Source organism: Coenobita brevimanus, chromosome 63, assembly GCF_032717465.1.
Source record: "Coenobita brevimanus isolate Jiangsu-jjx chromosome 63, ASM3271746v2, whole genome shotgun sequence".
NCBI classification, from domain to species: Eukaryota; Metazoa; Arthropoda; class Malacostraca; order Decapoda; family Coenobitidae; genus Coenobita; species Coenobita brevimanus.
In genome coordinates this window covers 2,247,501-2,261,126 of record NC_137016.1, presented here as the reverse complement: position 1 = coordinate 2,261,126, position 13,626 = coordinate 2,247,501, and the positions used below count along the sequence as shown (strand labels likewise).

At 41.6% G+C, this 13,626-nt stretch overlaps 1 protein-coding gene across 1 annotated transcript in view; it reads right to left on the bottom strand.

Annotated features, from left to right (window-relative positions):
- Positions 1–13,626, bottom strand: part of LOC145404270 (putative neural-cadherin 2) — a 171,483-nt gene that overhangs the window by 84,805 nt on the left and 73,052 nt on the right. The window contains 2 exon segments of the mRNA XM_080275791.1: positions 1,548–1,663; positions 2,146–2,265. Of these exon segments, the coding sequence (XP_080131917.1) occupies positions 1,548–1,663; positions 2,146–2,265 (236 nt within the window).

The following is a 13,626-nucleotide window of genomic DNA, read 5'->3' as shown; positions in this document are numbered from 1 at the left end:
TCTCCTTTCCTTGTCTCTCCTGCAAAAAACAAGTCCAAGTTACGACAGAGGATCGATCGTGAGTGAGTGAGATAGACAGTTCTGGACAATGGAAAGAGTAAACAGCGGAAACGAAGTGAGAAATCGCTTACTGGATACGCAGCATAACTGAGAAGAGTGAATGGACTGGAAGGTATGCATAAACCCCATCAGTCAGGCAACATATTATTCCATGTTATTCTTGCTTCTTCCAGGATCTTCTATTCAACTTAGGAGAGCACCAAGTAAATAACTGTAGCCAACCCATCTACAGTAGTTCGAAAAGTATCGTTTGGAGACAGAAAAAAACAAAATACAATATGTCATGGGACTGAAGGAGTTAATGATGAGGTACTCTGTGTCCTAGGTTTATGAACAGGTTAGTGAGATGTGCAGATGTGGACAAATGAAAGACTGAAATGATGAGAAAGCAGGTACTGGATGTGACAAGAACTGCTGAGCATAAAGTGAGAGGACAGAGTAAGAAGCGTTGTGTGTGCTGTATTCATGGCCCGTTTAATGTGTGAAATGGACAGTTCTGGGCAATGAAAGAAGTGGACTGGGGTGACTGGGAAAGAGATATTGGGTACTGGACAAGGATAATTACCGAGAATCTAGCGACATGGACAGGACTGAGAAAAATTCAACAACATTGTGCTGATCTGTATATTAAATACATGAACAGTAGGTGAGATGGGCAACTCTGAACAATGCAAAGTATATACAGCCGTAACTGGGGGAAAGACAAGGTACTGGCAAGAGTAACTGAGAAGAGTGAATGGAAGGAGATAAATGCATTATTGGCGAACTGATCTGTGTGCTAGATTTATGACGTAGTCAGTGGGTGAGAGGGAGAACGATGGTAAACTCACGGAGTAGGAGGAGGTTTTATTTACTGAGAGAGGAGAACGCTTACGAAGAGTGAACGGAATAAGTGGAATGCATACTTGATGACATGATTTGTGAGTTATATTTGCAATAGCTTGACAACCAAGCGTGGGCTTTCGGAAATGAGTGAGAGAATTTTGTTATTAACAGAAAGAGAACTGAGAAGATTTGCCGAGTGAGAGGAACGCACTACCGGCGAGCTGATTACTGCCAAACTGTAGAATTATAGCCGGATTAGAGGGTAATAGGGAAACGCTGAGCAACCAATGGAAAGGGTTCGTACATTAAATGAGAAAGATAACTCGGTATTTACTGCTGGTGAGCTGATATGTGCTCTAGCTTTAAGATCGGTTTAAAGGGTAAGAAAGAAAAACTACAAATGAGTTCTACAGCTGGAGAGAGAGAGAGAGAGAGAGAGAGAGAGAGAAATAGTATATATATATATATATATATATATATATATATGTGTGTGTGTGTGTGTGTGTGTGTGTGTGTGTGTGTGTGTGTGTGTGTGTGTGTGTGTGTGTGTGTGTGTGTGTGCGTGTGAAAATAAGGAGAGATACCACATTACATCTCTGGCAAGAAAAGTAGTTCTTTAAGAACATATATATATATTTTTTTATGATAACAGTAGGACGTACCAGGTTCTGCGTCTCGTAATCAAGGGGTGCTGTGAGGGTGAGATCGCCGGTGCGGGGGTGGGCTTGGAACAGTCCCCCTACACCCCCACCCACTACGTTGTAAACAACATCCCACGCTGCAGGGGAAAAGGCCATTACTATTAGCGTGTGTGTGTGTGTGTGTGTGTGTGTGTGTGTGTGTGTGTGTGTGTGTGTGTGTGTGTGTGTGTGTGTGTGTGTGTGTGTGTGTGTGTGTGTGTGTGTGTGTGTGTGTGTCAGATAATGAATGTGTGTAATTAGGTATGAGTAGTAAAAGGTATCATATTTAAAGTGTGTGATTTAATGGAAATACCTCAACAATATTATCATTAATCTTTCTGTCTACCTATCTATCAGTCTATCTATCAATCATCTGTCAGTCTGTCTATCTATCTGTCTATCTATCTGTCTATCTGTCTATCTACCTATCTATCTACCTATCTATCTACCCATCTGTCTGTCTGTCTGTCTGTCTGTCTGTCTGTCTGTCTCTCTCTCTCTCTCTCTCTCTGATCTTCATTTGTGACGGTCAGTGTTGGTTAATCGTGCAACAGGTCACAGTAGCTTTACGTGCTCGTACCTGAACTGTTGGATGAGGCATGAAGGGTGAGCAGTAACACAGGTGCTGTATTCTCCTTCACGAACACTTCCATGAGGGGCTGCGCGAACACCAGGCCGCCTCGACCCCCACCTTGCGTCACTGCAAAGTAAAATGGGGCTTGTAGTGTTCGAGGTAGAGAGGAGCAACGGAGAATGAAGGAAGAGGGAAGCAATAGGGGTAGAGAGATGCAAGGGAGAAGGAAGGAAGAGGGAACCAGTGGAGTTAGTAAATGAGTTTAGAGAGATCAAGAGAATAAGTGAATGGGCAATAGGGCTGGAGGCAAGGGAGGGGATAGGGTAGTGGTGACAGTGAGGGTAGAGAGGTCTAGAGAGAATCAGTGAAGGGGGACTCGGGATGGACAGGTAAGTTAGTAGAAGGGGACAAGGGGAACGAGGTGGAAGAGGAATGGGCAGAGGAGAGAAATCAGCAGAAGGAGTTAGTGTAATTGACAAAGGGTATGGGGTATTACATTTGTCAGTAAAATGGGATAATGAAAGGGGACATACAAAGGACAAGGAAGAGGAGAGAAGGGAGAGAGGACCAGTAAATGGGAGTCCTAGAGGATGGAGATGGATGAAAAAGGAAAGGCTTTAGTAATAAGGGACAAAGGGGAGGGGTGACAATGGAGGGTGTATAACATTCCTGTCAGTGATCAGGTTTAAAAAGGGGTCAAGGAGGGTCATAGGAGAGGTAAGAGGATAAGTGAGATGGTAAGTAAAGGCGATAGTATATTCTGTCGGTGAAAGGAGTCGGGGATGGGGGAGGGGGCAAGAGAAAATTGTGAGGGGGGGGTAAAATGTTGAAAGAGAGGAGCATGGGAGATAGTAAAGGGGAAGTGAGAGCTTGTAAATATCTGTAGAGGAGGGAGAGGGGAAAGGAGGCTCAGAGAGGTGAGTGAAATGAGTAAGCAAGTCACGCAGGAGCAGTGTGGTTAGTGATAAGGAGTCAGAGAGTGAGGGGAGAAAAGGGAGGGGAAGGTAGGGTCGGTGAAAGAAGGACTTAGTAGGGCAAGGAGAAGGCAAGGTATTGGTGACGAGGGATACGGAGGAGACAAAGGAAAGGGAAGAGGATTAGTGGAATGGGCTGAAAGGAGAAGGGCTGTGAGTACTCAAAGGGTAATGAGGAAGAAGAACCAGTTACGCAGGTGTTGGATTATGGGAGAGAGGAGATTCCAAAGGATCTAGGGAGAAAAACAGCAAATTAAAAGCAGTGGGAATTGTTAGGTTTGAGTACGGTAGGGGTATTGATGGGGAGCAGCCAGACTGATAAAGAGATGTGACAAGTAGATACAGAATGACGACGAGGAGGGGAGGAAGCTTGAAGTATGAAAGGCAGAATATGAGATGGATCGTGGAGAGGGGCAGTGTGAAGGATATACCCTTGGGGGAAATGATTTGACAAATATAAGGGTAAACATATTAAAACGGAATGATTTATACTTCCGTGTGGGGAGGGGAACGCAAGAAAGATTATTATTACAATAGCATACTCGGAGTGAAGATCTGTATGAGAGGGAAGTTGTTCATCAGAACAAAGAGCCAGCAGCGTATTTATGTTACAGCACAGTAGAATGAGAATAATGTTTGCACTTTACACATATTTTTAGTAGTTTCATTATCCTGTAACTACACTGTAGAATTGGCATGTTAGAAAACACACGTTTCAAAACACACGTTTCGGTATCGTACACTAGTACTTACCATTACATTTTAGTGTCTTAAATTCAAAGGTGAATTAAATCGTTTGGTATGAGCCAGAATATAGTAGACTTAAACGTTTAACACTTGCCATAGTTAAATAAAACAAGGTGTCCTTGGGCTTAAGAGGTTCATAGGCTATGAACAACTAGATATCATTTTCTCAGTGATTTTATAAATAAATCAAAATATAAACCCGTACCACTTAAACATACTTTTGCAGGATATTTCCTTTGAATCCTCCTGCCCTGATAGTCCTCCCTCGCCTGTTTCAGTTCATCCTCTCCCACCCAATTAAAACAACCTGATCTTATTTCTTGTTTTCTTTGCCAAATTATCCGCTTGCTATTACAAAGAGTCCTGTTTCACCGCCTTTTCTTTTACCCACCCATTATTATTTTTTTTTTCGTCATTCTCTTCATCACGCACAACCACAGTCATCTTCATCTTAATTCTGACTAACCTACTGTAAACAGGGTGAGAAGGATCCAGAAACAGACAAAGGAAGGCACAAAATAAACAACTATCAATTTCCATTGCCCTTATCGGCTTTACAAATTTTTCCTCTTCCGGCCAATTAAAGCAGTCTTCTTATTTTCTTATTTACCTGATTAGGCTGGCTGAACTCTGATTGCATGCTTTACCCTTTAAGGAGGGCGCGCAAGAGCCGCCTACCTACACACACACACACACACACACACACACACACACACACACACACACACACACACACACACACACACACACACTTCTGTCCAGTTCTTTTCAGCCGATATACTCATACTACAGTCTATCTCCTCCTGCCTTTCTGCCTATAAACTTCATTCTTGCAATTGTCGTGTAGCCAAGTATCTCGAAACAAGGTAATTTGAGTGTGGCTCTTATCTGGCTTGCATTATATGGGATGATTTGGCAGACTTCTATGCTTTGTGTGTGTGTGTGTGTGTGTGTGTGTGTGTGTGTGTGTGTGTGTGTGTGTGTGTGTGTGTGTGTGTGTGTGGAGAAAGATCCTTCATTACTTCCCTCTTCTTCACTGTATCATAAAGGGATGCAGCCCTTGTCATGTACATCTCCATACATATATCGTCCACTTATTTCGATCATCCGTCAGTTCCTTTGCTTTCTCAACTTTCATACCTCGGTTATTCAATTCACTTACTATGTCCACCCATCTCTTACGCTCAAGCTCACTTATATATACCCCTTTCCCAACACTCTTCATATCTAGTGCAGAAATATCATGTCACGTCTGAAATCGTATCAGTATTTCCACTTCCCGCCGAAATATATGTGGGCGTCAATGCGTAAATGCACATTCACACTGACAAAAGGAGGCGTGTTCGGTGAATTTAAATAAACACCTGGGGGAGATGAGGAAGGAGCGAGGACGATGGGGGTCGTATTCAAAGTGGCTATGGGGCATTCGTAAAACATCTATTTTAGTTATTCATTCTGCACATTTCTATATCTTCTTTCAGAGAGGCAAATTATGCAGACTAAAAAAACGATATGCGAGTAACCACCATACAAGAGAATGTTAAGGTGTGATATGCAAATGGTATGGCTCGGGATATGCTGGTGTACCTCAAAACCCCAGATGCCACTGAAATTAGGACTAAGTGATATCAGTATGAGAACAATGACAGAATTCTCGTGGACATCGGAAGTTCCCTATAATCTATATTTTACCAACATACTTCTGTCACTGTCAGACTGATTTTTCCTATTCGTAGTGTGTTATTTTTTAAAACTATCGGTATTACGAGCAAATAAAGTGTAATACAGAGTAAATCACAAAAGATGGTATGACAGTGTTTCCTAGTCCCAAGATGAAATCCCCCTTCCTCTCCAGTCCCTCCAAGACAAGATCCTCTTCCATTCCTCCGACATGCGATGCGTTTGTGCCTATGTATGACCCGATTTCCGATGCTGCAACCCGACCCATTGACTGACTCAGATGCTGAATTCCCAGCGGTATCCCTGCCTTTGTGCCGGAGCATTGCGAGGAGGCAGCTGTCCATCCCTGCATCCCTGTCGCCTTGCATCACCATATTGTGCCTTAGTAAACGAATAAAATAAATAAATAATAAATAACAGGTAAGCAAAATACATAAACTAGTAAATAAGCAAAGAAAATAAAGGAAAAAACTTACTTGCCTGGTTCTTAACATAGGATACTATGTCTTTTCAGTGAGTAGGTTAAATGATACTGTAAAATAATATCGTTGCTTATCTGCCACGTACAGTCATGATGCTGTGATTGTAAATGATGTGTCTTAGTAAATAAATAAAATAGGCCTAATGACTTTTAAAAAATTGCATTCTTTTCACTGAACATCATATTATGTCTTCATACGTTAATAAACAATATTAAAATATAGAAAATAAAGTGTTATATGTCTTGTTTAGCGACCTGAATCTGACGACGTAATTTCTTGTTTATCGTTTCTTCACATAAACATTACTATTTACTTGGGAAAAGCTGCTGTTATTGAAGGTTGTATGTACTGTAAACCGCCCATTCAGAAAGTCAGCCACTTCTCCAGATGATATCATTCCGTTCATGTTAGATCTCCTCCTTAGGTAACAAATACTTCCCATTAACCTCTTCCCCATTTTTTTCTTAATCTTCCTTCTTCCTAGCACCAGATGACTAAAGTTGTGAGAGACACTTGTAAGAAATAGCTTCTATTACCCACTTGTATATTATGATGTAACATAAATCTTTATTCGCGATACCTCCAGGCGATTTTCTTCATGCAGCTTAGGCCGTGCGAATGAGGAACCAAGTAGTCCTTTATTGCGAGGGGTGTTTTCTAAGCCGAGTAAGATCGTTTGGTGGTATGAGTGAAATACAAAGAAACGTCATCGTCCTAGAGGAATAGCGGAAATTGATTATAACCTTTTTACGAGATAAATCCTTCTGGTGCTAGACAAGTACAAATCGTTTCTAATTCCGACATTTCAGAAGATAATGTCGATTATTGCGCCGGAGGGTTCCGATGATATCCTAAATGATCAGTTTAGCTTATGATGTTCTGAGGTGGGTCATCTAATTCCATCCGAATGTCCATATCAGAACATTACTGACTAGGAGGTCAAGTAAGCAATATCTATCTATCTATCTGTCTGTCTGTCTGTCTCTGTCTGTCTGTCTCTCTCTCTCTCTCCCTCTCTCTCTCTCTCTCTCTCTCTCTCTCTCTCTCTCTCTCTCTCTCTCTCTATTCCTTCTGAAACCAAGTTTATTAGCGTTGAGCAGAATCATCTAGAATTTGCAGAAGACATGGTCTTTAATGTCTGATTGTTTCGGGCAAAGTGAGCACTGGTACTTTTTCGACCGTCTGTACGTCCCAAGCCGAGTAATCCAGCTGATAACAGCAAAGAGAAATAAAAAGACCGCAATGAATATTTGTGTATGAAGCAAGTGAACTTCTGAGTTTTCCAGTGTGTTATCTAACGCCTCGTTCCGTTAGGGATGAGTGCAACAAATAAACCTTCAAGCTTTCTGGCATTATCCTACTGTACAAGAAATTATCTCGGTAACTTGTATAGATTTTCCCGTCACACGATCGTTCCTAATACCTGTCATTATGTTAGCACCTTCAATACAATATTTTTATCCTTGCTACTACCGCACATTTTACTCATATTTGAAGATAATCCTAATAGTGATGGAATTCTTGTAGGCTTTATTTAATCTCCCCAGTTCCGAACTGAACAGAATCATCTTGGGATCGCAGGAATGAAGCAAAAAGATGTCACCGCAGGAAAAGATTTTATTAGTAGCTGCCACTCTTGCCAGGACATACCACCCTCCCTCATATCGGCCCCAACAAACCCTCATACCCTTACCAAATTTATCTCTCATCCTTTCCAACCCTCCTTCCTGTCTTTCCCCACCCACAATCATTTCTTCCCCAACTATATTTTTCCCTCCCCAAACCTCCCTTCAGCCCTTCCCCAATCCTCCTACATATCCTCTTCAATCCTGCCTCCTATCCTTCCCAACCCTTCTCCCAGCCTCCCCAACCCTCCCTCCTACTTTCTCCAACCGTACTTCCTATCCTCCCCAACTCTCCCTCCTATCCTCCTCAGCCCTCGTTCATATCCTCCTCAACTCTTCCCCCTGTCCTCCCCAGCCGTCCCTTAAATACTTCCCAACCTTTCCTCCTCTCCTCCCAAACCCTTCCTCATATCCTTCCCAAACCAACTTCATATACTTCCCAATCCTCTTGTTGCACATGATGGTTTACACTTAAATGCGGTTGGCTCTGCTAGTTTTGGTCGTTTATTGGATAATGCAGTGCGTTTATTCTTGGAAAAAAACACCCTTTATATAAGGCATATAACCGAGTCGAAGTAGAAGCCATGAATTATGAACGGACTAATGGAGGCATGGATATTAATGCTCTTTTCGAGAACGCGCGTAGTTTGTGGAATACACTTTCGGATTTAGAGGCTTATGTTCTTGTTGAAAATTACGATGTAATAGGTGTAACAGAATCAGGGCTCAACAAGGAACAACGAGATTTTTTTAGGTGAGTACAACATAGCAGGTTCCAATATTTTCAGAAATAACGTAGAGAAGGTGGTTTACTGTTATACATTAAAGTAGGACTTCATCCAGTCGTAATTCCTAAGCTCTCTATTGCTAATGTTGACAGTTTTTATCACCATCTTAGAAATACATCCCGTAGTAAAACAGTAGTTGGATTAATTCATCGTCCACCAGCACAATCCAATGACACAGATAATGAAATATACAACCAAACTGCTAAAGCATGTAGCACCAGTAGTACTGCAGTCTTTGGTGATTTTAATATACCGTTCGCCAAATGGAGTGAGACCCTACTGTCACACACAGGGTTGGACGTGTGAACTAACTTGCAAGAAAGTACATTACATCAGTTCGTAGACTGACCAACACGAGGAGGTACTGTAGCATATTAGATCTGGTTTTGGCCTCATTGGAAAACATGGTAAATAATGTCATGGTAGTGAAAGAGTTTAATACTTGTGACCATTGCATGGTCACATTCAACATCAGTTTCAGTAACGACAATGACAGGGCTAGTTACGAGAAAGTTCCTGACTACAAGAGAGTGTATTTTCAAATTTTAAAGGAAATAATTGATTCTAGTGACTGGAATCCCATTGTTCAAGCAGTAGATGGTGTTACAGAAGAGGTACAAAGTAGGGCAGTGGATGTTGAAGCGGCCGGAAACTTTCTGTTCTGTCTTGTGCAGATGTTACTGTATTCTTAAGTGAAGACGAAGGGGAACTGCAAGTCTTGGTGGATGAGTTTGGAGAGTATGTAAAAACGGAATCTAAAGGTAAATGTAGAGAAGAGTAAAGCTGTGGTCTTCGAGACAAATGAAGTCACTGAATGCATAGTGAGGCTAGAGAGTGAGGAAATGGAAAATTTGACTACATTTAAGTACTTGGGTAGTGTGATAAGTAAGAATGGAAGTCTGAAGGATGAAGTACTTGAAAGGCTACAACAGGATGCCGGCTCTTTGAAAGCAGCGATAAGAAGCAGGGGAGTGAGCATGAATGTAAAATAGTCGCTGCATGCCAGTATTGTGATCCCCATTCTAAAATATGGAAGTGATGCTTGGGCCTTATTGGAGGGAAACAAGTCAAGAGTGAGAGCAGTGGAAATAAGTTATCTGAGAGGAGCATGTGCAGTTGGATGGAGAGACAGACTGACAATGAGGAAGTGAAGGAGCGTTGTGGTGTGGATGTAGATGTGATAGAAAGCGTTAGGAGTTACAATGAGGTGGTCTGACCATGTGGAGAGGATGAAGAGTGAGAGACTATCTAGGAAAGTGTATGTGAGTGAGAGGAAGGGGGGGAGGGAGAGGGAGACCGAGGATGAGTTGAAAGGATGGAGTGGAGAGGTATATTAGAGAAGGGGAGAAAGGAGTGTAAGTTGGAAGGAGGGTGACGAGATGGCAGGGGAAAGGACGACATGGAGGCGATTTGTTTGTGGCCACCCCTTATGGGATTAAGGCGTTTGGCAGTAGATAGACAGATAGACAGACAGATAGCCTTACCTCACATCTTCCCCAACCCTCTTTCATATCCTCTCCAACCCCCCTTCTTATCCACCCCCAATGCTTCCTCAGTTCCTCACTAACCGTTTTCATAACCTCCCCCAGTTCTTCTTCAAATCCTCCTCATCTCTCTCATAACTTCCCCCAACCCTCTCTCAACTCCTCCCCAACACTCACGCATATCCTCCCCATCTATCCTCTCTCAACCATCCCACATATCCTAACCAAACTCTCCCTCCTATCTCCTAAGCCTCCTTCTTCTCCTCCCCACCTTATCGCTTTACTTTTCAGAAATAAAATTTTTTGACAACTTGCGTTAGTTTTGCCCTGATCATCTGGGGCGTCATCCTCCCTCCCTGGTTTTAAGTGCTCAGTGATGCGGTGCTAAAAAATGCAATTACTCTTTTGACATATTTCCTAGAATTTAAAATGGATGCGTTTCACTGCTCGTTGGAGGAAAAAAATTAATGATTTTTGCACACAATATTTATTTTCTTCTTTCCCAAAAAAATCACAATATCTCTTCCCTCAACAATTTAATTATCAAACAGATGTGTACGTTTTTGTGTGCATCATATATTTCAGTTTAATAAAAGCCTCATGCAATTAAAAAAAAAAAAAACTGTCACATGTAGAACTATGCTGATATTTCACGTTCTTTTCCTTTTTCTTCTGTATTAGAAGAAAAACTACCATCTATAAAGTTTTGAGAGAGAGAGAGAGAGAGAGAGAGAGAGAGAGAAATTTATATGTTGATAATTTGCTATGTCCTCCCCTCCATCCACACGTGCCTGCTCAAACATTTCCAATAATTTCTGTCTAGCTCCGGGCCCAGAGATAGCCGACAGCGAGATGCGAGAACCGAGAACTGCAACGTGTCACACTTAGGGGCTTAACTGAAGTGATTAAGGCTTATTAATGGGGGAGCCGTTGGTCTAAATGGTGGCACTTACATCCCTTATCTGGAAAATCCACATCTGATGTTTCTTTTTTCACTGGCACTCGCAAAACGACAGTGGGTGTTTTATTTTTTGCGGTGTGTGTGTGTGTGTGTGTGTGTGTGTGTGTGTGTGTGTGTGTGTGTGTGTGTGTGAGATCACGTTTTTATATAGCTGTTGTAAGGAAGGTGTTATAAACAGCCTTTTTGTTTTGCTTATATTTTTTTTCTTCCACGTTACTCTAAGACGACTTCATTCCGGTTGGAGAAGACCTCACGTAGCAAAGGGTTTAAAACTGACTCGTTACAACCTCACCAACTTTTCCTTCCTATAACGAGACGAGTGTTTTTAGTCGAGTTTTCAGTTTTTTTTTTTTTTTTTTTTTTTTTTTTGTGTCCGACTCTGGGCATAGGCTTCACAGCCTGCTATCAAGGCCCAGCAGTCCTCCTACATACCATACACCTCTACATGTCACCACTTCGGCGCTAACACCCACCGTCCATATTGAATACATGCTAGGGCTGTCTCATACAGGACTGGTGTATTGGTATTAGCGGGGGTATTTTTACGACATGTCGGCGGGTCTTCTGGTAGATCAGTAAAGCCTGATTTAATGAAATTCAAATCCTTAAACTGTTCCCTGCCCCAGCCGGGATTCGAACCTGGGTCCGTTAGGACTACAGGCCACCTCTCTACCGATTGAGCCACCGCCTCCCCCAGACTGCTGACTGTCGCTGTTAAAAACTTCTATTATTTTCAGTGTCTTCATTCTGTTGTTTCTATTGTTCTGACACTGTTCCCATCCATTGTTCCTCATCATTTGTTTTTAGTACTCTGCTTCCCATATGGTACAGTCTACCACCATTAATCTTTTCCATCCTATGACGATTTTCTTTTTTGTCCTATTATTCTTGCTCTCTCCAGGCGACTTAATTTGGGTTATATATTTTAGAAAAGAGGAGGTATATAGTCACCAGTACCTCTTTTAGTATGAGAGACCTTTCCTTGGCTAAGTAAAACCGTATGAAGGTAACAAGGAAAGTGTAATCAGACTGAAGATATTAAGAAAATTTCCCGTATTATCACTTCTATCATTTATTTCTAGAGGTTTTATTTTAGGTGACACTAGAGATTTCTTAACATTTCTTCTTTAGCGACATATTCTACATCTTACAACTAAGTGCCTTCTTGTGTGTTATCGATACAAGCTATATCCATATTAAAGTCTCGAAAGAGCATACAGGAGAATGTTAAGGTGTACTATGCACAATCAGTGGCAAAGGAAGAGATGGCACAGTACACAGTATGAAACCTCTTAGGCCACTTAGTATATGATCTGAAGCCCAAAGTCTGAAACATTAAAAAACAAAACAAAACGAGGTAAAAAAACGTTATACCACTATGTTATCACCATTCCCTACTACAAGTCAATGTTATTACACCAAAACAATGTGTTGCAGTAGCGTCCTTTTACTTCTCAGTTTTTTGTTCATAGTCGGACTTACGACAATAAAGTCTTGTAATATCTAAAACTTCTACACGTCATAGCAACATTGACTCTCCCCACTTCTCTTTGACACCTAGTGGTCTAGTTATCACGGCTTCCCCTTCGGAATGATGGCCTTCCATTGGTTCAATCCCCAAGAGGTGACTCATGTAGCCTCACCAAGGGATGTATGCTGGTTGTCTACCCTTAAAATTACTAGCTTTTCGACCGTGAGAGGTACAGGGTTGGCTTCAAGATCTTCAGTACAAGAGTGCTCTTAAAAGGCTGAATAAAATCGTCCGGTAGTAACTAAAATCGACCATAAAACACGTCCGATGTCTGAGTAAATAGTGTCTTACCTCAAGAGCTATTGTAATGTCTTTTGTGTCAAGGAGTTGAACCCTCCTACACACACACACACACACACACAAACACACACACACACAGGGAAATAAATTAAAAGACGAGTAAATCTCGTAGTAGCATTATCCCTTAACTCCATGTCATATTATCGTAATTTCACACCATTTACACTTTTACAGTCTCTTGTCCAGACTCGAATACTCGATAAAAATCACACACGCGCGTAACAGACTTTTTCCATTTCACTTATCACTTCTGGCACAGTCTATTAATCTCTCTCTCTCTCTCTCTCTCTATTGACTCCATCCTTCTCGTAATGACACCCTTCATTCACGCACATCCTCCCCCTCCCTCCTGCCACTGCCATCCATCCCCACCTCAAGCCTTCACTTACACTCATCCACACACTTAACGGAACCGTGTCTTCCATCTCCTAAACATCACGCTCTTCTTCTTCCTTTTCTCCTTTTCTTCTTCTTCTTTCCTCCTCCTCCTCCTCCTCTTCTTCTTCTCCTCCTTTTCCTGCTCTTCTCCATTTCCTCTTTTATCTATTCTTCTTCCTTCCCTCTTTTTCCCTTTTCCTTCTTCGTTGTTTTTATTTTCATGTTTCCTTCATCCGTGTTTTTCTCTTTTCATCCACATTTCCTGTACTCCCACACTCTCTCTTACCCGTGGCATCTCTACCATCCCCGCTTCGTTTCACTTGTCTTTCCTCATTTCTATTTGGTTTTATATTATCTTCAGCTTTATCCTTTCTTTTCTCCAGGTTTTGCATTAGCTGTTGTTCTCTCCTTTCTCACTATGATCATCAGTTATTATCATTATCATCATCATTACTTACATTTTCATTAGTATCATCGCATTTTCCTTTCCAGATCATATTTACTCTATATTCTTCGTTCCTCTTACTTTTTTTTCTT